The sequence below is a fragment of the Cavia porcellus genome, unplaced genomic scaffold, assembly GCF_034190915.1.
Source record: "Cavia porcellus strain 051 isolate PalLab524CR breed Dunkin Hartley unplaced genomic scaffold, mCavPor4.1 scaffold_22, whole genome shotgun sequence".
In the NCBI taxonomy this organism is placed as follows: Eukaryota; Metazoa; Chordata; class Mammalia; order Rodentia; family Caviidae; genus Cavia; species Cavia porcellus.
This window is the reverse complement of record NW_026947505.1, coordinates 54,799,591-54,823,999: the sequence shown is the minus strand read 5'-3', so window position 1 is coordinate 54,823,999 and position 24,409 is coordinate 54,799,591. Positions and strand designations below refer to the sequence as shown.

At 41.9% G+C, this 24,409-nt stretch overlaps 1 protein-coding gene across 10 annotated transcripts in view; it reads left to right on the top strand.

Moving 5' to 3' along the window:
* Gabrr2 (gamma-aminobutyric acid type A receptor subunit rho2) overlaps positions 1–24,115 on the top strand; it is a 59,861-nt gene extending 35,746 nt beyond the window's left edge. For 7 of the 10 annotated variants that reach the window (XM_063233210.1, XM_063233209.1, XM_063233213.1 and 4 more), the window contains 5 exons: positions 37–177; positions 1,734–1,886; positions 3,044–3,240; positions 7,883–8,077; positions 8,178–11,733. In XM_063233210.1, the coding sequence (XP_063089280.1) occupies positions 37–177; positions 1,734–1,886; positions 3,044–3,240; positions 7,883–8,077; positions 8,178–8,351 (860 nt within the window). In that variant the 3' untranslated portion in view covers positions 8,352–11,733. Of the gene's footprint in view, positions 1–36; positions 178–1,733; positions 1,887–3,043; positions 3,241–7,882; positions 11,734–22,952 lie in introns of those variants that run through there. The other 3 variants (XM_063233211.1, XM_063233207.1, XM_023564078.2) reach the window with 3 other exon arrangements.
* Positions 24,116–24,409: the final 294 nt, after the last annotated feature.

Below are 24,409 nucleotides of genomic sequence, written 5' to 3'. Positions count from 1 at the left end.
CAAGGGAGCTTGTAACTTGTTTTTCTCTCCCCAAAGATGCATATACAGATGAAGATCTGATGCTGTATTGGAAGAACGGGGATGAATCCCTGAAAACAGACGAGAAGATCTCTTTATCTCAGTTTTTGATTCAGAAATTTCACACAACTTCGAGACTGGCCTTCTACAGCAGTACTGGTAGCTAACTTCTGACAGTTTGATTCAAATGTGGGAAAAATGCGTTATAATTCTTCCTCAGCTGTAAACTCCTATATTCCCAATGAAAATAAAGTCTGAATGTTAAAACAATGCATAGTTCCAAAATATAAATAGTGTTTAAAAGCAAGTCGTACAGGATAATTAAAACTATTGTTCTCCTCTGAGATCCCATTACCAGAGTCTTCAGAGTATTTAGCTTTAACTGTATAATTTTCCAAGGAGGTTGTCAAGTTTTAGATGCTATTCTATAACTTGACTTGTTCTGATTACCAATATGGATGAATGGATGGATGGATGGCTTCCAAGGAAATATTTTATTAGCTATGTTGATACCATAGGTTATTGGGTTTTGATTGATTCTGGAAATTGAACCTAGAGTACTGAGCATACTAACAACATGTTCCACCAAGACTTATACCTCAAGTAACAACAGGTACATTTCTCTTATGCTTAGTTTAATCTTTACTTGGGTCTTGGGCTGCTTTTGAAGTTTTAAGAGGATCCATTTGTTGGCTCTCTCTAACCTCACCTTTAAACTCTAAGATTCATTTCTTTTGATTTTTGTAGCAAAATGCCAACAGCCCAGATAATTAAAACAGCAGAAATTCATGTCTTATAAATCTCGAGTCCAGAGATCTGAGGGCCATGTTCCCTTTGAAGAATCCTTCCTATCTGTTCCCAGTTTCCAATAGTTACCAGCAATTCTTGGTGTTCCTTGGCTGGCAGCCACATCACTGGAATCTCTGCCCCTGTCATGGCCTCCCACACCGCAGCCCGGAGGCGGTGCACCTTCATGTGCTGTTCTCCTCTCTGTGTGTCCAGGCCCGAAGCTCTCTCTCCTGTAAAGTCACCAATCATTGGATTCCTAATCCAGTATGACCTTATTAAGACCCCATTTACAAATGAGGCTACTTTCACAGGTACTAAGAGTTAGAACTTCTGTGTATCTTGTAAGAAGTTGGAGTGTCAATGAATAGAGATATGACAGACGTTATGATCATGCGAGTGGCCTGTTACTTCTTGAGATGGATATAGAGATTGAGCAAGTAACCATCTTACAATTACATCCACAGTGAGGAGACCCCAGATCTCCTGGCTCCTGCTTCAGTGGTATTGGCTTCGATAATAACAATGAAACCAATTCCAACTATGCTCCTGAGCAGCCTGTCACTCAGGAAATACAATTGTGGTTTGCAAATAACAAATACCAAACCACCATCTAATCTATGCCTCTGTTTTATTCTACCTTTCCCCAAACTGCTATAAATGTTAGATAATACAACGTAAGGCAGGAAATGCACTAGAAACTGACGAGATATTTATTCATGGGAGAGAGACTTAGACTTTAGAAAAGAAGGGTATTGTAGTAAGTCGACTGATCACACATTTTGACTTTTTGCTGGTGATGGGAATAATCTTCATGTGCTATTCTCCTCCCTGTGTGTCCAGGCCCAAAGTTCAGGGAGGACGGCTCCAGGAAGGAGTCCTTTTTTACTCCTGATGGAACCTCACTGGCTTCTTCGTGTGTCCCCCAGGCTGGTACAACCGTCTGTACATCAACTTCACTCTGCATCGACACATCTTCTTCTTCTTGCTGCAAACCTATTTCCCCGCCACCCTGATGGTCATGCTGTCCTGGGTGTCCTTCTGGATTGACCACAAAGCTGTGCCTGCAAGAGTCTCCCTGGGTAAAGTATTTGATAGGCATAGTAGAGGGTTGGCGTTTCAAATGATCACTAGATAAAGGAAGACTCAGGTGATTCTTCGGAGCTCCTAGTGGATGGAGGTAGAGTTAGAAGGAGCAACTTTTCTTCCTGTCTCTTGCCTGCACCATCAGGTAAAGCCTCAGTTTCTTCTATGTTACGAAAACAATGGGGAGCTAAAACCCCACCAACCCGGACTGAATTCATAACGACAGAGCCTATTTGGGGCAGAGACATTGGCAACTGGCAGTATTAGCGCACAGTATTTAAATACATAAGGTGACTCTGCAAATGCCAGAGAATTATTCTGTAAATATGAAAACTTCGTTTGTTGGCTTTGATTATAAAGACCAAGGGTCTGGAGGCAGGGCTCTCGCTATGCAGTTTTGGGGAAAAGGATGGGCTGTGTTCCCTGGAGCTCTGGTTTTAGCCCTTCCCAGACCCTGAATTCCAGATTGAGAGTTTATAATTTATGAATCCAGTTTGACATCCAGTTGAGCTCTGAGAAATGGAGGGTTTTAGCAGCAAGACACAGGGAGAAGCAGCGTGGTAGGCTTCCAGGAATTTACATCTTCAAGGGCTTAATGAATGCAGCTTAGATGAGAGAGAATATGCTTGAGGTTTGGTAAAATTCTTTTAGAGGTGTCCTTTTGCTTTTTTTTTTGTTGCATTGGGCATTGACCACAGGCCCTTTACACTGAGTTACTTCCCCAGCCCTTTTTTTTTGTTTTTTGTTTTGAAAATACAATATCTTGTTAAGTTGTATAGGCTGGTCTTAAACTGGTAATCCACCTGCCCCAACCTCCCAGAGTGTGGGGCTTGCAGGTGTGTGCCCCCATGCCCAGCTTTGAGTTGCTGTTTTTAATTCCACATCAGAGAAGATGCTTTTGAAACACTCCTGACCTTGTCAGCCATGTCACAGAATCTACTCAGTGTCCCAAACTGCTTGAGTACAAGCGGCCAGGGTGTGGGAAAGGCCCAGCTGTTTGAGGAGCAGAATCCCACAGCTCAACCAAGTGGAAACACACCTGGGCAATTTTGCATTCCAGTTCAGTGACAGAGTGTGTGAAATTCTGGCTCTGTGAGATTTGGGGGTGGCTCTGTGCCACCATCAGTGGCTAAACAAAGACTGGGCTTTGCAGGCATCACGACGGTGCTGACCATGTCCACCATCATCACGGGCGTGAACGCCTCCATGCCGCGTGTGTCCTACATCAAGGCCGTCGACATCTACCTCTGGGTCAGCTTCGTGTTCGTGTTCCTCTCGGTGCTGGAGTATGCGGCCGTCAACTACCTGACCACCGTGCAGGAGCGGAAGGAGCGGAAGCTGCGGGACAAGGTGAAGGGAGGATTTACCATTGCCCCAGCTCAGCAGTGCTGGTTGGAAGAGAATGAGATGGTCCACTGGGAGGGGCACCCCCCCTTGTCCAGGCACAGACCCCTCACCCTGCCCCAGCCTGACTCTTTCTCCACTGAAGCCCCTCTTTCCTGGCTTTGGTCTGATGGGACCCTCTAAGTCGAATTCCCTGAGCCTTCACCCCATCCTCTCCCTCCTCCTCCTCCCTCCCCGTAGCCCACACTAACATGCTCAGGGAGGCATGGAAGAATTGTAGGGTAAATACCCGCTTGGAGAGCAGAGTGAGGGGGACAGCTGGAGATGCTGGGAGGAGGCTGTGGAGGTCCCCATGAAGAGCCGCTGGCGACCTGGGGCTCAGGATCCAGGAGCATGGGGCTCGAGGCAGGTAAAGTGTCTGGAAATGGGGGGCAGAGACATAAGCGAGGGACTTAGGCTGGAGGCTGGGGGTCGAAGCTGACAATGAGGGTGCTGTGAGGTGGGATCGTGAGGTTTATTTAGCTGGGAGCTGGGGACCCCATCTTTAACAGGACATTAGAAGCTGGAAGTTCAAGCCTAAATATAGTTTTAGGAGAGCAGAGGCCAAGGCTGATGGAGAGTCCTCACCCCCGACTGGCCATGTCTCCTCGCCCCTGGGGACTCAGTTTTCCCATCCAAAAGAAAGCTAGGACCATTCTAGCTTCAGCTGTGCTGCCCAAAGAAAGGCTGCTCTTCAGCTTAGAAAAGAGGGGGACCTAGTAACAGTCACTGTGGAGGGGAGGCAGCTTTTGAGGGGGGCGGGACAGCTGCTGGGAGCCACCTGTTGCGGTTCTTAAAGGCACAGGAGCATGAAGACCCCAGGGAGAAGCATGGTCCTCCACCAAGGGCTTCTTCTCGTCACATAGGTGGGGTGTGTGTGTGTGTGTGTGTGTGTGTGTGTGTGTGTGTGTAATTTTCATGTGACAGAGACTGCCACATGGCTGAGCCTCTCCTAGGAATTGCATGTAGAAGTCAGAACTATTTTGTTTTAGAATTCTAGCTTTTGCTACAAAGGATCTGAGAAAGCAGAAAGTCTTTGGAAAAAGGCTTGGGAGACTTGGGTGGAGGCCCAACTTGCCACCTCAGCAGGGTCTCACTTCCCTCACCTGCAAAAAGAGGATCCCACCTCCAGCCCACAGTTGTTATAAGGGCATGTGAGATAGCATGCGTGAAGGTTGCTTTGGACACCAAGGTTCCAGACACACATACAGTATCACTGTTCTGAGCGTATCTGTGGAAGACCAGAGGAGGGCAGAGCCTAGAACAAAATGCTCCTTTATTGATAAAGGGCTTGAGGCAGTGAGAATTCAGCCACAGTTAAGATGGAGGCTAAGTACTGTATTTCATTCTTTAGATTCTTTGGAACAACTACACTATCTATGCTGTACTGCACTGTGCCGCACTATACAGCGAAGTCACACAAATGGGAAATTTTATAAAGCAACGTCCATGGGAATAGAAAGGAGTCTATTTCAGTCATATTCCAATTCTTACTAATCACAATAAGAAATCAAATGCTGAATTTTCACCAAAGCATTGCTAATCGTTGCATTAATCCAAATGGTGATCAGTTAAAGGACACGTTTCCTTTTCTTTCTTCTTCTTCTTCTTCTTTTTTTTTTTTTTTGTATTTTTAAAACGGGGTTTACTCTGCAGTTCAAATTGGCCTTGAACTCACTTAGTAGCCCTGGGTGGCCTTGAATTCCTGGCAATACTCCTGCCTCCGCCTCCTGAGTGCTGGGATTACAGGTGTGTGCCACCATGGCTTGCTTGCTCCTTTTTAAAAAAGGTTTTTAATGCCCATTTCATGCCTGTCAACTTTTTTTTTGGTACCAGAGATCAAATTGACATATCATGCTTGCCAGGCAGGCGCTGTGCAGCTGATTAAATCCCTGTCCTCTGGCAAATATTTCTACATCATATCCAAATGTATTATCATTTAGGAATTTATCTTAAAACTATTTGAACCGTTTTATTTCAACGTTTAAGTATTTGAGTTTTCAATAATTTGCACATTGATTTTTATCAAGTGCCTTTGGGTTATATTTAAACACTTTTGATTTATAATCCATTAGGCTTTACTTTTCAAAGACTAGCAAAGCCTTCATGTGACATGAGCTGTTGATCCGTTAGCAGTGTAGATCTCACATTCAGGGAATTCATTAACCTATTGTTGTTCTGTGGGTCCTGGTCTTTGCCAGTGATTATAAAACACTGAAAAGCAACAAGGATATCATAAAAGGAAGGGACATTGCGCCCTTAAATCTGTCTCACTTTGCGGGAGGACAGACACGGAGGGTGGGTGGGGAGTGAAAGCTTACATTCCACTGGGGTTGTAGGTTCAATTTAGAGACCTTGATACACAGCTGCTGGAGGGCAGACAGCAGTGAAAGACAGAGTCTCCCTCCTGCTGCCCCACAAAGAAACCAATACTGATGATCATGAAACTGGCCCCAGCAAAGTTCATGGTGCCGAGTGGGAGCCATGAGCGTGTGGTTTGAGATAAAGGCCCATGTTAGCTTAGGGGTAGGGTATCCGCCCTCGTTCTTGCAGGAACCTGGGCTTGATCTGCAGCTCTGCAGCAATAGATAAATTCACAAGAAGAACAAGGAAAGCCTCTCCCCCTCAGCTACTCTCTACAGGAGCTGATTATCTGGACCTGTCTAACACACCAGGCGCCACTTGTCTTTCTCAGGAACAAATTGATGTGGAAAACAGGAACCTATTATCACTTTTTCCTGACTCAGGCAACTAAATCTCGGGCAATAGGTGTTTGCACATTAGCAAAAAGAATTTCAGTTTGCAGCAAAGAAGTAAAGACCTGTGCCTTTACTGAATAAGTACATAAAAACCTCCAGTGACAAGAGTCACAATTTTATCAAAGTTTGAGAGCTGACTAGATAACCTCTTATCCGTTTATTCCTCTAGCTATGAATCTGTTAATTATTCAGGAATGCATTCATGCGTTACTTAATTACTGCTGCTGATGAGTCAAGGCTTAAATATAATGAAGGACTCATACATGATTAAGAAAAAAAAGCCCCTAAACCACAAATGATTTCTTAAGTATAAATACGAATGCTTCAAGTGATTTTAATTTCATTTATAACCATCTGTTTTAACATGCAAAAGCCTTATGATATTTATCTGGGTATTTTACATGGAAATAGGAGGCGATTTGTAGTTGTGCTTATTTCACTTGCCAACACAGTAAAAACAGACGCCCTGGTTAGAAGCCATTGAAGTCGACAAGTTAGGGACTGGGGATTTAGCTCAGCAGGCATAAATGCCTGCCTTGCAAGCAGGCAGTCGTGAGTTCGATCCCCGGTACTGGTAAAAATGAAAAAGACAAAAAAAAAAAAAGTCGACAAGTTGAAGGGAGTAATTTCATCCTGTCACCTGTGTCAGCAGGTTTGTATTTCAGCTGGCACAACCAGTCCAGACATCCATTGAGAACCCATGTTCTGCTGACTCTAAGGACAGAAGTCAAAGGAAATAATTTTTCCTCTCCAATGTAGAGTTTCTTCTAAACATTTCTATGCTTGAAGAAATAATTCAAAGAATGGGGAACTATAATCCAAATACTCCACACCCAAATCCAGTGTTGCTAATGTTTTGCCATTTTTGTGTGACCTCTTTCCCCATATAAACATTTTTTGTTGCTTCAGCTCAAACATTTAAAAATACATTATAACCAGATGTGATTCCCCAGCACTTGGGAGGCTGAGGCAAGAGGATTGTCACAATTTCAGGGCCAACTTGAGCTTCATAGCAAGGCCTTGTCTCAAAAAAAAAAAAAAAAATTATAGGCACCATGACCCTTAATTTTTACATTAAGTCTTTCGAATAAGGGTATTTTTCCACCTAATCATCTTCTGACACCTGCAGTGGGATCAGAATATGTGAGTCTAAATTCCTGGCTCTGACATGGTGTGACCTCAGGAGGAGGGTATAGCTTTCTGGGTCTCAGTTTTTTATTTTTAATTTTTTTATTTTAAAGGGAGTAAAACAAAGCAAAAAACAAACAATGAGAACAATATTGGATTTCAAACCAAGACAGAAGGGAATTCTCCATAGTCGCTATTTTGCATATTGTTATCTTTTAAATAGATACTCAGACTACTGGCTTTAGGCCTGCAAAGTCAGTCAAACAATACAAGGATTAAACTATTTTTGTGCTTCAGTTGCAATCATCTCAGCCTGTGTTCCTCTGAGTCAGTTGGTTGCTTGGTGGGGGGGGTATTATTTTTGTTTCCCAGCCTGTGTACTGGCAGCTCATGGGAGGGCTCATGGGTTGGCTTCTTGGTTCTCCTCCAGCCCAATGGATGCCCTGGCTCACGGGAGTGGGTCTCAGTTTTTGCCTCTGCAATTGGACTAGATCAGAAGCTCTCCATTCTGGCTGCATGTAGGGTCACCTGGGAGTTTTAAGTTCATTAGCTGGCGTGGAGCCTGGGCATGGTATTCTATGCAGCCAGAATATAGAATCACTAAACTAAATGCTCTCTGGAAGTTCCTGTAGCTTTTCCTGCCTTTCCCTGCTTCTGAGTAGCAGTCTGGCTTTGCTCTCCTTTGTCAGCTCCACTGAGCCCTCTGTGTTTGCTGCCTGTAGTTCCCATGCGTGTGTGGAATGCCTCACTCAAACACCATGATACTGGACGGAAGCTGCAGTGAGTCTGAGGCCAACAGCCTGTCTGGGAACCCACGAAGTCACATTCTGACAGAAGAAAGGCAAGACAAAATAGTGGTCCACCTGGCCTTGGGCAGTGAATCCTCCGCCAGGAAGAAGAGACTTCTCAAGAGCCAGGTGGGGCTTCGTCTCTTCCAGAACACCCACGCCATTGACAAATACTCCAGGTTGGTATTCCCTGCCTCCTATATATTTTTCAACTTAATATATTGGTCAGTATTTTCTTAAGGGGTCCAAGGCCGTGCAAGAAACTGGTATGGACATTCACTGGCGGACACAGGGACCTGTTGGCCATGTTCCTCACACCAGATGGAGCAGCAGCTCCTGGACCACCAGCAACAGCACCTCTGTCTCAGAGGAACCAAGGGGCCCACCGCCATCCTCACCCTAACCTCATGGGCTTCCCCCTTGTTTATGTCGTGTTCTGTGTCATGCTTTATATCTTTCTGAACAGAACTGTCTTCTGTTTTTGCATGTGAAATTGATCACAAGAACTCTCATTAAAAAAGAGACTCAAATGCCTCTTAGATGTTCTGAGACCCTCATGAAGCCTAGACTTCAGTTGTGGACTGGGAGGAAAAATGAAGGGCAACCTTAGGGAAATTCTGGGTAGGTGATAGGAAATCAGGAACAACAAAAATCTGGGGATCTCATATAACAGGATTAAGCGCCTACCAAGGAGAGTAAAATTCCGACCCCTAGACAGGAAACGGTTTGACCTCTGTGAAGCCTGTAACTAACCCACATGCTTGTATAATATTAGGGGAGAGTATTCAGTTATCCCTTCACTAACCATTCATTAAATACTGAACCTACCTTCGTCTTTTTCTCTAAACTGTGCTGATTCTTCACACTTCCTCATGTAGTTGTACCCTTCCCTTTCTCCCTGCCCTGCTCACCTCGTAGACCCATTCTGTTTACTGGTGCTTTTGCTCTAACCCTAAGTCACTTCCTGGCTCCTCTGAGGTCCTCAGGAAGCCAGCTTGGTGCTTCCTGCCCTGGCATCTTCATGAAGGACAAACATCCATCGGAGACTATGGCGAGGACTTGAGGTTCAGTGGGAGCACGGGGTCTAAGGAGGAAGCCAGCACAGGTCTGCTGCGGAGATCCGTTTGGAGCATCATCCTACCTGTTTCTAGACTCTTTCCTCCTTCTCCAGCAGAGCAGTATCCTGAGGGATGATACTTATGCTTGTGCCCAAGTCCAAAGCCCTACCCTAACCAGAAGAGCCCATACTTGAGAATGATCTCTCTTTCCTTCCACAAGCTAGTGACGCTTCCCTGTAATGACTCTATGCTCAGAATGAGGAAGGTTATCTGACTCACTGAATCTACACTAAGTTGGGAAGGGCCAGTTCTCTTAATACTGTTTTAGGAGATTTCTGGATAACTGAGGTGCATCTCTAGTTGGTGGAATTTTAGGTGGTTCTGATTTTTATCAGAAGGATAAAAATGGGGAGTGGATCCCCTTCTCACTGAAGGATGTCACTCTGTTGTCTAACTGCCTCACCAGCTTCCTTCCAGAGTCTAGATGTTGGGTCAAGAGTAGAAAAACAGTCATTAGCAAGAGGGCATAAAACAGCCTAAAATCAAGTTCCAGCCTGTAAAATCTGCTTTTCACCATGACTCCCAAGGGCAGAGATTAGTTCCTGAGGACCGGGGTGCATGTGAACCGTAAAGACTCCAGGAGTTTCAAAGCAGGAGCTGTGTCCACCTGACCCTCCCACTTCTTGGCCATCACTGGCCATGTGACTGCTGTACAAAGCCCTGTTCCTCGGTTCCCATGGGTCAGTCCTCCACTCATTTCCTATTTCTCTTGCATATATGTGTGCACCTGGGCCAGACACTTGCTCCATCAGTCTTTTGCCCGTGTTGAGGCCCAGTCTCCAGCCACCATCCTTGATCTCTACTGTCCACCACTCCAAAGCTTGTGTGATGGGGCGTGACTCAAGAAGCTGAATTCTCAACTTGGGATGGTTGCAGGTACCATTAAGGCATCTATTTTCTCAGGTGACTTCAAGTTCAGTAGATTCCTGAGACTGTTCTCAGGATTCTTAAAGATTCTCTAGATGGATTCTCTTAACTCAGAAAAGCCACTGTACTCATGATTACAGTTTATTATACCAAAAGCATTCAGACTAAAACCAGCAAAGGGAAACGAGCTCACAGGGCGGGTTCTGGAAAGACAGACACAGATCTCTGAGATGTCCCCTCCTACTGGAGCTACGGGGATTACGCTTATTTTTCCCAGCAGTGATTCGTGGCAGGGTGCCTGGAGTTTTGCCAACTAAGGAAACTCGCCCAAGTTCATCAAGGGTTTGGCCACATGGAGATAGGTGACTTCACACAAGGCTGATCTTGGTTTCAAGTCCTTCTAGAGGTTGAGCTGATACCTTGTGATCCAAACCCCACATCATAAATCAAGTTATTAATATAATTTAAAAATGTCTTAGTCTATTTTCTGTTGTTAAAACAAAATACATGAAACTAGGAAATTTCTAAAGGACAGGAATTGAATTGACTTACAGTCCTAGCGGCTAAGAAGTCCAAAAGCATGTTGCTAGCATCTAGTGAAGACCTTCCTGCCTCATCCTAACACAGTGCAGGGTATCACATAGCAAGACAGAGCATATGCTGGTTTGGGTTTCTCTTCTTCTTATGAAGCCACTAATGTCAACACAGGGACCCGCCCACATAGCATTATCTAATACTAATTCCTTTCAAAAGCCTCACCTCCAAATACCATTGAGTTTCTAAGACATGAACTTTTGAGGAGCACATTCAAACTATGACAGGTTTTGATGCCACAAATTGTTTCACAAATATGTGAAAAGAATTACAAAGAGGGAAAGAATAAATCCCATTGAAAAGGCTGGATCTCATGGAGAAAACAGCCACTGAGATGCCCCAGAAATTCAGTGACATGGACAAGAAAAATTGAGGCTACAAAGTACATGCTAGAGTAGGGCGTGGTGGCATATGCCTGTAATCCCAGCACATGGGAGGGAGGCTGAGGTAGGCGGACCGCCACGAGTGACCCGTGCTGCATAGCAAGACCTCGTCTCAACCCCAAAAGCCCCTCAAAACACAGTACATGCTAGTTTTGTGCTTTTTCATAGGGTAACCACCTGCCGCATAGCTATTTAAATTAAGTTTTAAAAAATTGAAAACTCAGTTCTTCGGCTACACTAGCCATACAATGCTCAGCTCAGTAGAACCAGTTGTGGTGATTACTGAACTGGACAGTACAGATCTATAAAGTATTTCTGCAATGGCAGAAAGTTCTATCAGGATGCACGAGGGCACGGAGGGAAGAGAACAAGCCAGGAATTGTGTGTATAGCGTTTGCGAGGCACAGCATCCATTTTACTGGTCCTCTGCATGAGGAGAGCATAAGAGGCTGGCTCTTTCCACAGTGTGAGGCTCATGGCAGACCCCTCCATGCACTGCTAATGAAGACAGCTTCTCCTTCAGGGCCTTGGCCGGCCCGAGACCCCCTCCTAGATCAGTAAAGGATGAAAGTGTATAAAGAGGGTATTTGGATGGCATGAGGCATCTGGACTTGTTTAAAAACCTTTAATCTTCAGAGATTTTCTCAGGCCACAGTGCTATTCAAGGAATGATAATTATATTGTGATTAAATGTATTGTGTTGCTGTGGTTATTTTATTTAATTCCAACATTACTCTGCTTCCAACTATACTGTTTCCATAAACTCTGGCTCAAATAATATGGTTGGTTATTCAGAAAATAAAGAGTATTTCTGCCAGTTGAATATTTGAGTTAATTCTATATCAAACATATTTAGAATCATTAACAGTGTTTAGTTGTGGTGAACTATGTTATCACCTTGTATTAACATGGTAACTGTGCTACTACGTTGTATTTAGCAGTGATTCTTTGCAATATAATAGTCTTCACTTTACTTGAGAAACGTAGAAAATTACAGGATGTAAACTGGAGGCACCAGCAAGAGGACTGGAAAACTGAACTAAGGAAATGTTGAGAATGTGGAATGATTTGCCCAAGAGCCAGGAAGACCCACGATCCTCAAGGATACTTGAATGATAATTTATTTCACTGACTAAAACATCAAATATGAGATGCACCCATATTTTGTGTACCACTAAGAAAGAAAAGGTGTTGCAAATTAGTTTGGGACCTGATGATGCTAAGTTAAAAGATGACTCTTGATTTTACCAATATTAAATTGTGGGAAAATGTACATGTTAGGATTTAAAAAATGGGTACTATCCAAATATGGGTGGCTGAATATACTTCCTTGACACAAAAGGAGCCAGTGTTTGTCGAGTGCTTGCCTTAAAGGCCTTGTACTGGAGGATGAAGTGGTAGTGGATAAATAAAAGAACAGGAAATGCACTTCAGTCATTAAGAAGCTTATACTGCAGTGGACATGGTTTAAAAAGGGAAAGACCACAGAATTTGTCAGGCATGGCGGTGCACAGCTGTAACCTCAGCGTGAGGTAGGCTGAAGCAAAAGGATCACCGTGAGTCTGAGGCCAGCCTGGGTTACATAGTGAGACTCTGTCCAAAAAAAAAAGACCACCAAATTTGGAAATGCTGTTTGTGGCAATTGTTGAGCAATATCAAACAACTCCTTTGTGCAAATGCCCTGTAGGCCCTGTACAGTGTGCTGGGTGCTCACAGCTTGTCATGTTCTGTTAGATATTGAGGTGTCTCATCATGTTCAATGTGGAGATGGAGCCTGGAGATGAAGAGAATGCCCTTCGCTAACTTAAGCTGCTCACTTAATCTCTCTAAGCATTAGTTTCTTCATTTGAAAAATAAATAATGTGAAAAGATGATATTCCTGGGTCCGAGGTGGATGTGAGGAAAAGCTGAGTTAGCTAGTCTAAGTCTTAAAACACAAAGTGGAGAGAAGGAGAAGGAGAGGGCAGTGGAACAGGAGGGCAGGTCCTGACATGACCCGTGAGTATTTCCCGTGGCTTTTCCTTCCATCACTGCCCCCGCGCCTTGGGCCAGCCGCCCCATGGCTGCTCCGAGAGACCTGCATTTGGCTTCAGCAAACTTTGGTCATAGCTCTTCCCCAGATGACCTCACCACAGCCTCCCTGGACAACTCTGACCCTGCAGCATCCTCACAGGTCCTCAAGGAGCCTCCCTCCTCTTCCTGACCAAACAGAAAGTCTGTGGCTAGCCAGCAGGACACTGCATTTGCGTTTCATTTTCCTATATCAGCAACTGCTGCCGTATCTTCAGGGTTCAGTCCATACACTAGTCCCTTGTGCTGCAGCACAGACCCTGACAAAGCTTCTTCCAGATGCCTGTTCATGACTTCTGTCTTGAATGGAATATATCATATTCTTCATTGTTTCCCAGAGCATATTTTCGTCAAAAAATTTTACTTGATACCATGAAATGCCACCACATTTATGCATTTGCTTTGGTGACTTGCTGAATATCACCTACACTAGTTTTAATTAGATTCAGCCACAAGTCACAGAATAAATCTAACATGAGGGGGCTGAGGGAATAACAGTACATATAGATCCTGGATTCAATCCTTAGCACCGCAAGGAAAACAAACAAAAAATCACCCTTAGAGACGGAGACAGGAGAATGACCAGGTTTTAGCCCTAACCGAGCAATTTAATGAGGTTCTCTCTCAAAAAACCCCTTTTCTTCCTGACTGCTGTCTAAGTTTTTATTACTAGTAGATTCATTTTATGTACTTTATTTTTTGTGGCCTCACACATGGCAGCAAGTGCTCTGTACCTGTAAGTTATCACCAGGTCACCTCTCTACCTACAAGGTATCATTCTGTCCCCTTCAACTCTGCCAATTTTGTGTCAAGCAGATGGAACCAGAAAATGCAAGGTAGTTCTCTTTAGGACAGGTTCTATGACAGGGTCTTGCCACTGCCGTCCCCAGTGCTGATCCCGGAGTGTCATGATGTGAAATCCAGCAATACTGTTATTCTTTGTTCAGAGTGATGTTAACCTGCTTTAGTTTATTTAATCGCAACATAAATGAAGATATGGATAACTGTATGTATGTTTAAGTGTATAGGATTGACAACCATATTACTAAGTTTTTGTTGGATAGTTGAACAGAACTGTTTGCAGTCTCACTGTTTGAATCCCCACTTTATATGTTCCACTTTTGTGTCTTGAACAACTATTTGTAAAAGGACAGTATGTAAACATTAACTAGTGATTTCTTACTGTTTATTTTTTCTCTGAACATATGTATTATTTCTACCCATTTTCTGTTTTGTTTAGTCTTTCTTTAAATAAAATTTAAAAAAAATAAATCAAGACAGGGTCTTGCTAAATTGCCAACTGGTCTTGAACTTGAAACTTCAAATCAGCCTCCAGAGTAGTTGGGATTAGATGTGAGTACCACTGTGCCTAGATAGCGTATACTTTTTATTTTCTTTTTTATGTCTTTAATGTCTAGTTTTTTTTTCACTCGATATAACATTTTTGAAATTAATTTATGTTGTCACATGTATCAATAATTTGTTCTTATTTGCTGCTGGATAGTGTCTCATTGTATGAATAACTATAATTTATTTCTTTATTCTTGTGTTCATGGGCAGTTGGATCATTTCCAGTTTGGAAAAAAAAGTTTCTTGCAATAAACTATGATAACAATAAATTATAAATTAATAACAAATTTGATTCTAAAAACATAATGTACAAGTCTGTGTGCAAATAGGTGCTGTTATTTTTCCCAGGTATACACCTAGAGACGGACTTACTGGGTATTAAGTCAGCGTGCAGAGTTTTTGAAAACAGCCTTATTGATTGACATAAAACACACACATCATACAGTTTAGCTGTCTGAAATATTCAGTTCAATAGTTTTTAGTGTATTCATTCACAGAACCATGTAACCATCACAGCAATAAGTTAGGACATTTTCATCTCCACAGAAAGAAGCTTCTTGTCCTTTCATCCCCCAGTTTCCCCATTCCTTTTTTCTCTGTAGGCAACCTTAGTTTACTTCCTGTTTCTATAAACTCGCCTATTTTGGATACTTCAAATTAACTGAATAGTGTGCTATGTGGTCCCTTGTGACTGATTTCTCTCACTTTTTGTTACATTTCGAGGTTTGGCCCTGTCGTAGCATTTATCAGCACTGCAGAGTGCGCTGTATGCATAGACCACACTCTACCCATTCATTCCTCCATCAGCTGAGGAACATTTAGTTTGTTCCCACTTTTGGAACTTGCTGCTCTGAATATTTGTGTATGAGTTTATACACATATTTTTTCCTCCTTCTAGGTGTAAATCTAAGAGTAGAATTGCTGTGTCATATGCTAGCTCTATATTTCACTTGCTGAAGAATCGCCAGGCTGTTTTCTAAAGTGTTGGCACCACTTTCCATTCCTTACAGAAGTACGTGAGTCTTTCAGTTTCTGCAGATCCCTTGCCAGTTCTTGTTATTGGCTGTCTTTTTTGGTTTAGCAATCACAGTGGGTTTGAGGTGGTGCCTCACTGTGATTTTGATTAATATTTTTCTAATGTAGATGCAATGATGATTTGGGAATCTGCTCTTGCTTATTTGCTATTTGTGTATTTTCTTCAAGGAAATATCTATTTAGATTGCTTTCCAATTTTGAAGTTTGACTTTTCTTTATCATTGGAGAATCACTTATATATTCTAGATACAAATCCCTTATCAAACATGCTTTGTAAATATTTTCTCCCAACCAATGACTGTCCTTTTTTTTGAGACAGGGTCTCACTATGCAATTCATGCTGGGCTTGAGCTCACTTTGTAGCCCATGCTGGTTTCAAACTTGCAATGATCCTCCTGCCTCAGCCTGCCTAGTGCTGGGATTACAGGCGTGAGCCACCATGCCCAACTTCTTTTCTTTTTCTTCTTTTTTTTATTAAGGAGAAAAAGAAAAAAAAGCAGAAATAGGGTACAAGTTATACAGAATTTCAGAAAAAAAACCAATAGGAAATCACTAGTTAATAGATTACATATTGTTATCTTAGAAATAGTTGTTCAAGTTACAAAATTAAAGCATATAAAGTGGACTTTCAAACAGTGAGACTGGAAACAGTTTTGTTCAATGATCCAACAAGACTCAGTAATATGGTTATCTATCTTATACACTTAAATATACATGCAGTTATATTCTTTAGAGCACTTTCTTTTCCTTTCTTTTGTACAATGACAATTACACATTTTGGGTTTTATTACTTCCACAGTTCTTATTACTTTTTTTTTGAAGAGAATAAAACCAAATGTGACATAACAGAACAGAGTCAGTCAAACCAAAAGGATGGACATAATAGATAATGTAAAAACAAAATACTAGGTGATCAACAATGGCTACCATACTGCCTCTTGCTATCTTAAAAAGAATTGCTTATATCATCAGTTATAATAAAATTGAACAAAACAGTAAAGAATAAAACCAAAACATTGGAGACATTACAGGGCTTTAAAAGAAGATAATAGTCAACCGGAACGGGCGTCATAATGAATCTTATTGTCTTTACAGTTGTTGACTATACTTTCGAACTTGGTACTATCAAGCAAAGCAGAATAGAGGAAAATCAGTCAAAGCAAGATGGTGAGGGCAATACAGGGTTTCAGATCAAGTTAATAGGAAATCAAAGTGGGTTACTATAATAATATATCCTACTTTTTTATTTTTCCCTTAATTAAAAAAAATTAAAAAGTAAGTAATTAAAAAAGGAGACTGAGATAAAAGAGGGCATAACAACAAAACAGCGTAGGTCAAAGCATAACTATTTAAGCAAAATAGTGTTTCACCACAAGACATCCCGACATAAAAGTAGTTACCATAATGTCTCTTTCCTTGAAGTCTTTGAGTATAACTTTGTATACTGTAGCATCAAACATATCAAGACAATGTAAAACCATTCAAGAGAATGACAGTATTACAGGGTATTTAGAACCAGCGATCAGAAAATGAATAATGGTTTCTGTATAATCTTATCTATAAAAGTTTTTGCTTATATTATCATATATAATAAAATCCAATAAAATACAACCTGTTAAGACTGATGGAAACAGTCTTAAAAGCTTGATGGGACTTCAAAGCAAGGTGATACTAAATCAGCACTAGCTATTATGATGTCATTTTCAACAAAATAGCTGTTCCTATCATCCAGTCTTCTCTGCCTCATTTCTGTTGAGCTCTTTTTCTGTCATTTGTTGTCAGTTTGTCTTCTTCATTTTGCTTTCTGCTCCATTCATTGTGGCCTCTCTGCCACTGTTTCTGAAGTCTTGGTATTTTCCTTTTTTAGAATATCCTGCAGTATTCTCTGTAGAGTTGAATTGGTGGTTGCAAATTCCCCTAGTTCCTCTTTATCCTGAAAGCACCTTGTTTTTCTATCAATTTCTAGGGACAGTTGTGCAAGATATATCAATCTTGGCTAGAGGTTGTTATCTTTCAAAGCTTGAATTATTTCCCCCCATGCTCTTCGTGATTTGATGGTGTGTGCCAAGAAGTCTGCTGTAATCTGATGGGTGTTCCCTTGTAAGTGATTGTTTCTTGTCTCTGACAGCTTTTAGTATTCTGTTCTTATATTGGATTTCTGAAATTTTGATTATTATATGCCTGGGTGTAGCTCTGTTTGGGTTGTAGGTGGCTGGGGTCCTGTATGCCTCGTATATCTGAGTATCTTTACATTTGCTAAATTAGGGAAATTCTCCAGGATTATTTCTGTGAATAGCTTTTGTAGTCCATTTGTTTGTGTCCCTACTTCTTCTTTTATGTTCTTAATTCTTAGGTTGTAGATCCTCTTATCATCTTCTAGTCTTTGTATTATTGCTGTTTGTTTTCTTGTTATTTTTAAGAAGTTTTTTATTTCATGCTCCGATATTAAAGCCTCCAATTCAGATAATCTATCCTTAGTTTCTTTCGAGCTGTTATGCCAGCTTTCAATAGAGTTTTTAGTTTCCTGGTAATCTCTTTGAACCTGCTTCACGTATTCTATGTTTTCTCTATTTTCTCCATCAAACAATTCTCCCCTTTTTTTCTGTTCTTCCATTCCACCATGTGTTTTTTCTTGGGTGGTGCTTAGCATTTCTCTAACTATTCTACTTATCTCTTGCTTTATTTCATTAAATACTTCATTTTTAAACTCATCTATGAGGCTCTGGAGATATTGCTTTATGTTGATTGGTGCCGTGTCTGATATTGCATGTTTTCTGTCTTCCTTTGCGTTTCCCTTTCCTGGATCAGTGTTCTCAGGATTGGGGACTGAGGACCCTTTCTTGTTCCTTCCTCTTCCCATACTTTTTGTTCCTTCCATACAAGCAAATGTAGGAGGCCCAATTTTTCTCTCTTTTTCGGTAATAGTTTGAATTGCGCCGGCTAGGTGTTCCCGCCCACTGCAGTGTACTAGGGAGACACAGACCTGGGCAGCCTCTGCTGGGCCTGCTCCTTCAGGTCAACCTACTGAAGGCATCACCACTAGGGTGCACCTCCAGGTGCTGGGACCTGGTTTGGGCTAGCCTATTGGGTCTAAGTCAGTGGTGTCACGCAGGCCAGGTTCTCCCCACCACTCCCACTTGAGAAGGGAACATGTGACTGAAGTCACTGCAGCGCCCTGTTCCGGCAAGTCTGCCCAGTCCCAGAATGTCCTTTGCTGGAGCCTCCTACTCTATGAAAGGGTCCCCATTCCGCTCACTCACTGCAAGTCGATGTAGGGCTCCTTGCTAGTCCCGCTCTCAACTCCGTTTGCAGATTCCCGCTCTCAGAGCTTTCGCGTATCTCTCTCCCTGTCCTGCAGATTTGGATGCAGCAGCGGCAGCAGGAAGTTCTAATCACGGCTTCCAGTGGCGCAGGTTCTAGCTTCTGCACTGAGATTTTATCGATTCCTGTTATAGCACCAGGGTTGGATTTCCAGTTGGTTTCTCTTAGCTTAGTTCATTCCTGGGTCAGCAGGGTGTAATTCCCCTTGCTTAGGACTCCTCATAACCCAGCATTCCTGGATTCTCAGAGAGCCTCCGTAGCTGCTGCTATCTATCTGCCATGTTCTTCTGGAAGTCCCCCCCCCACTTTTTTTTTTTATATTATGGTTTTTGTTTTGTTTTTGTTTCTGGGGTTTGAACCCAAGACCTTTGTATTGAGCTACATTTCTAGATCTTATTTTTAATTTTGAGATAGAGTATTTCTAAATTGCTAAGTTATCGAAGTTGGGCTCCAATTTCTGATCTTCCTGCCTCTGCTTCCCAGAGTCCTGAGATTACAGTCAAGCAAATCCATACCCAGCTTCTCTTTGCTTTCTGTTGGTATTTGTTGAATCACCAGAGTGTTTAATTTTGATGAAATACAGTTTATCTGTTTTTCTTGGTTGTTTTTGGGGGGTTGTCTCTAAGTTAGGTGCTCACTTAACTGTTTAAAGAACTGGCAAGAGGTGTGATAATGTGCCCCAACACTGACGCACCCCTTGGGTAAAGCTCAGAGGTGGCAAACTTAGAATTGAATTTTTTTGAATGGAATTGTTTGAGGAATTTATGAAAGAAGTTTGTTAGCAAGAAGTGAAAACAAAAACCAACTTGCATTTTTTAAAAATTGTGGGAACTTCCGGGAGAACATGGCGGACAGATAACAGCAACTACGGGAGGCTCTCTGAAAGACTCGGCTCAGAAGCCAGGAATGGTGCAGACTACGGAGACATAAGCAGGTGGAGATATGCTCTGCTGACTCAGGAACGAACTGGGCTGAGAGAAGCCAACTTGGAATGCAGTCCTGGTGCTAAAACAGGAACAGAAAAGCCTCGGTGTGGAGGCTGGACCCCGCGCCATTGTAAGCCGCGATTTGGGTTTCCCGCCGCGCGGCGGCTGGCTGCCTCTACAGTGGCTCGGCAAAGAGAGACGCGCAGAAGCTCTGGGAACGAGAGCCTGAGAACGGCAGGGAGGCGTGCACTGACTTGTGGTGAGGTGAGTGAGAGAAACTGACACTCTACCACAGTTTGACTCCAGCAGAGGACTTTCTGGGCCCGAGCAGTCCTGCGGGAGCAGGGCGCAGTGGCGACTCCAGCCACACATCCCCCTCTCGGGCGGGATTGGTGAAAAGTGCCTGGCCTGCGTGACGCTGCCGGCAGACCTGGTAGGCTGTCCCAACCCAGATCCCAGAGCCTGACGGTGGCCGGGAGGGGAGACACGTAGGCTGCCTGGTCCGTAACTCCCTGGTGCGCAGTGGTGAGCGGGAACACCTAACTGGCACAATTCGATCAGGCTGTGGCTGACTGGGAGAGAAGCTGGGCCTCTTATATAAGCTTGCATATATAAGGAACAGAGAAGAAGAGGCAGCATGGGAAGAGGCAGCAACAAGAAAGGCTCCTCGGCCCCCAGTTCTGAGAAACAGGCAATAGCAGACACCGCACCAATACACATAAGGCGCCATATAGAGAGCCTCATAGACCAATTCAGGAATGAAGTTATCAACGACCTGAAGCTAGAAGTATGCAGAATAGTTAGAGAAATGCTAAGTACCACCCAAGAAAAAACAGGTGGTGGAATGGAAGAACAGAAAAAAAGGGGAGAATTGTTTGATGGAGAAAACAGAGAAAGCATAGAATACGTGAAGCAGGTTCAAAGGGACTACCAGGATACTAAGAAGTCTATCGAAGACTGGCATAACAGCTTGAAAGAAACTAAGGACAGACTATCTGAACTGGAGGGCAGACTTGTAATATGGGAGAATGAAATGAAAAACTTCTTAAAAATAACAAAGAAACAAACAGCAATAATACAAAGACAAGAAGATGATAAGAGGATCCATAACTTAAGGATTAAGAACATAAAAGAAGAAGTAGGGACACAAACAAGTGAACTACAAAAGCTACTCACAGAAATAATCCAGGAGAATTTTCCTAATTTAGCAAAAGGTAAAGATACTCAGATGTATGAGGCATACAGGACCCCAGCTACCTACAACCCAAACAGAGCAACACCCAGGCATATAATAATAAAAATTCCAGAAATTCAATACAAGAACAGAATATTAAAAGCTGTCAGAGACAAGAAACAGACCACTTACAAGGGAACACCCATCAGAATTACAGCAGATTTCTCTGCACAAACCATCAAATCACGAAGAGCATGGGAGGAAATAATTCAAGCTTTGAAAGATAATAATCTCCAGCCAAGATTGAGATATCCTGCACAACTGTCCCTAGAAATTGATGGAAAAACAAGGTGCTTCCAGGATAAAGAGGAACTGGGGGAATTTGCAACCACCAATTCAACTCTACAGAGAGTATTGCAGGATATTCTAAAAAAAGAAAAATACAAAGAATCCAGAAATAATGGCAGAGAGGCCGCAACGAATGGAGCAGAGAACAAAATGAAGAAGACAAACTGACAGCTACGGACAGAAAAAGAGCTTAACAGAAATGAGGCAGAGAAGATTGGATGATGGGAACAGCTATTTTGGAGAAAATGACATCTTAATAGGTAATACTGATTTAGTATCATCTTGTTTTGTAGTCTCATCTAGCTTTTGTCCTTCTGTCTCCAATGGTCTAAATAGGCTGGATATTGGATTTTATTATGTACGATTTTATTAATATTGGATTTTATTATGTACGATAGTATAAGCAAAAACCTTTTAAAGACAAGGAGATTATACAGAAACCATTGTTCATTTTCTGTTAGTCGATTCTAAATATTCTGTAATGCTGTCATTCTCTTGAATGGTTTTACATTGTTTTGATATACTTAATGCTACAGTATACGAAGTTGTACTCAAGGATTTCAAAGAAAGAGACAATATGGTAACTACTTTTAGGTTAGGATTATCTGGTGGTGAAACACTATTCTGCTTAAATGGTTATGTTTTGATCTGCGCTGTTTCGTTGTTATGCCCTCTTTTATCTCAATCTCCACTCCATTATTTACTTTTTTATCTTTATCCTTTTAATTAAAGGAAAAAAATAGCAGGATATATTATAGTAACCCACTTTGACTTTCCATTATCTTGATTTAAAGCCCTGTATTACTCTCACCATCTTGTTTTTGACTGATGTTCCCCTATTCTGTTTTGCTGGATAGTATCAGGTTCGAAAGTTTAGGCATCAGCTGTGAAGATAATGAGATTCATTATGACGCCCATTCTTGTTGACTTTTATCTACTTTTGAAGACCTACAATGTCTCCAATGTTTTGGTTTTGTCGGTTTTATTCTTTACTGTTTTGTTCAATTGTATTATAACTAACGATATAGGCAATTCTATTAGAGATAGCAGGAGGCATTATGGTAACCATTGTTGATCACCTTGTATTATGTTTTTACATTATCTATTATGTCCACCCTTTTGACTTGACCGATTCTGTTCTGTTATGTCACATTTGGTTTTACTCTCTTCCAAAACAGTAATAAGAACCATGGGAGCAATGAAACCCAAAATGTGTAATAGTCATGGTACAAAAGAGAGGAAAAGAAAGTGCTCCAAACTATATAACTGCATGTATATTTAAGCGTATAAGATAGAAAATGATATCACAGAGTTTTATTGGATCAATGAACAGAACTGTTTGCAGTATCATTGATGGAATGTCCACTTTACAAGCTTTAATTTTGTGACTTGAACAATTATTTCTAAGATGAAAATATGTAATCCATTAACTAGTGATTTCCTACTGTTCATTTTTTTCTGTAAATCTGTATAACTTGTACCCTTTCCCTGCTTTTTTCTCTTTTCTCCTTAAATAAAATTTAAAAAAAAAAATTAAAAAAATAAAAAAAAAATAAAAATTGTGTAATACTGCAATCAAATCAAAACAAGCTTAGTGTGAAACACATGCTTATAATTTGAAGAGTAGTTGCTCCTCGTGGGCTAGTGTTGCTTCATAGTACAGGGAAGAAAGTTCTTGGATCTGCTTCCTCATGTGCGAAATGCAGGCGCTGATTTCCTCACAGGGTACTGTGAGAAGTGAAGGTGAGGCATTTTACTTTCATTAATTTATCAACCTCTTTTATAAGTGAATACTGTTCTATCATTCCCATTTTACAGATAAAGAATGTAAGGTCCACGCAGGTTTATCTTCCAGGGGTCACATGCATGTGAATGGTGTCCCTGGATCTGGACCTGGGGAGAACTGACTCAAGGCTGAGCTGTTACCTCTGCACCATCTACTTTCCTAAGAAGATGCTTCCTCTCCTCTCTCTAGTACCACCTCTTCCCAGCCACCTTCTCCAGCCTGTGCTTTCTCACGGGAGGGCTGCTGTGTTCAGACTCTTTGGAGTATTACTCACTAGACACAACAGAAGAAAGCTGAAAACTCTCTTACAATTGTTTCCACCTTTGTCTTCTTGGAACTTTGTAGTAACACTACTGAGGCAACCACAGTGCTTTTGCACACACGACTGTCTTCACATTTATGGGACAATCAGAACCACCAACATGATGGGACAGATGCCAAGAATACCTACACGTGGCTGTCTTTCCTGGGACATCCTGTACAGTGTCAAACTGAAGAAGAAAATGCTCTGGGACATCAAGTGCCAAGAAGGGAGATTCTCCATCCAAGGATTTTGTTATTTACTCCACTCTTTCTGTTCTTAATGCCTGGACAGTTTGCTCTTGTTGCTTACAGGCTTCTTTAGTGCCTCAGGCTCGGCCTCTCTTAGTGAGAAGCTATTGAAACAGAATTCAAGACACACCTTGCATGATTGAGAGGGGACAAGTAGAGATGGACAGGGCAGCATTTCTTGCTTTGTTTTTTCCACTTAAAAATGACGAGGGACCAACAATTAACACTTGTAAATTGACCTAAAATAAAATCATCATGGTTGTCTAACAATTACACGTCCCTTCTAATGGGGTTTCAGACCATGAACTGTGGAAATTCTAAACTGTGTGAAACTTAGCAACTCTGCAAACTATTGCTTATTCAACTCAAGAAACACCAGCCGAGAAAAGCACCTGCACTGCTATATTTAGCATTTTCTACAGAACAATTCAAAGCAGAAGTCACGGCCCGAAGACCATATCACTAGGGACTGGCCAGCTCTATCTCCAGCACTGAAGAAGACAGACGGGAAACCAGCAGCTGTACCCACAGGGAACTGAAAACCAGGAACTTTCTATGACTTACGTCACTCAGAAAAAGCAAACTCGCGTCAACCCAACTGGATCAGTTTTTTATGATAAACAATAATAAAAAGACAAAAACATTTAAAGCTTGCTACTTTGTTTTTATTTTTAAAAAAGATTCAAAGAGAGAGAAAGAGGGTTGGGGGTTTAGCTCAGTGGTTTAAGAGCTTGCCTGGTAAGCAAGTTCAATCCCTGAGAAGAGAGAGAGAGAGAGAGAGAGAGAGAGAGAGAGAGAGAGAGAGAGAGAGAGAAGATAACTGATTGTAAGAAATTGTATGCAGGGCTAATCTATGAGTCAAAACAGTTACATATTGAAAAATGTAGTCATATATTAAATTGCACAATTTATACTACGTTATATTGTTTTTATGTTC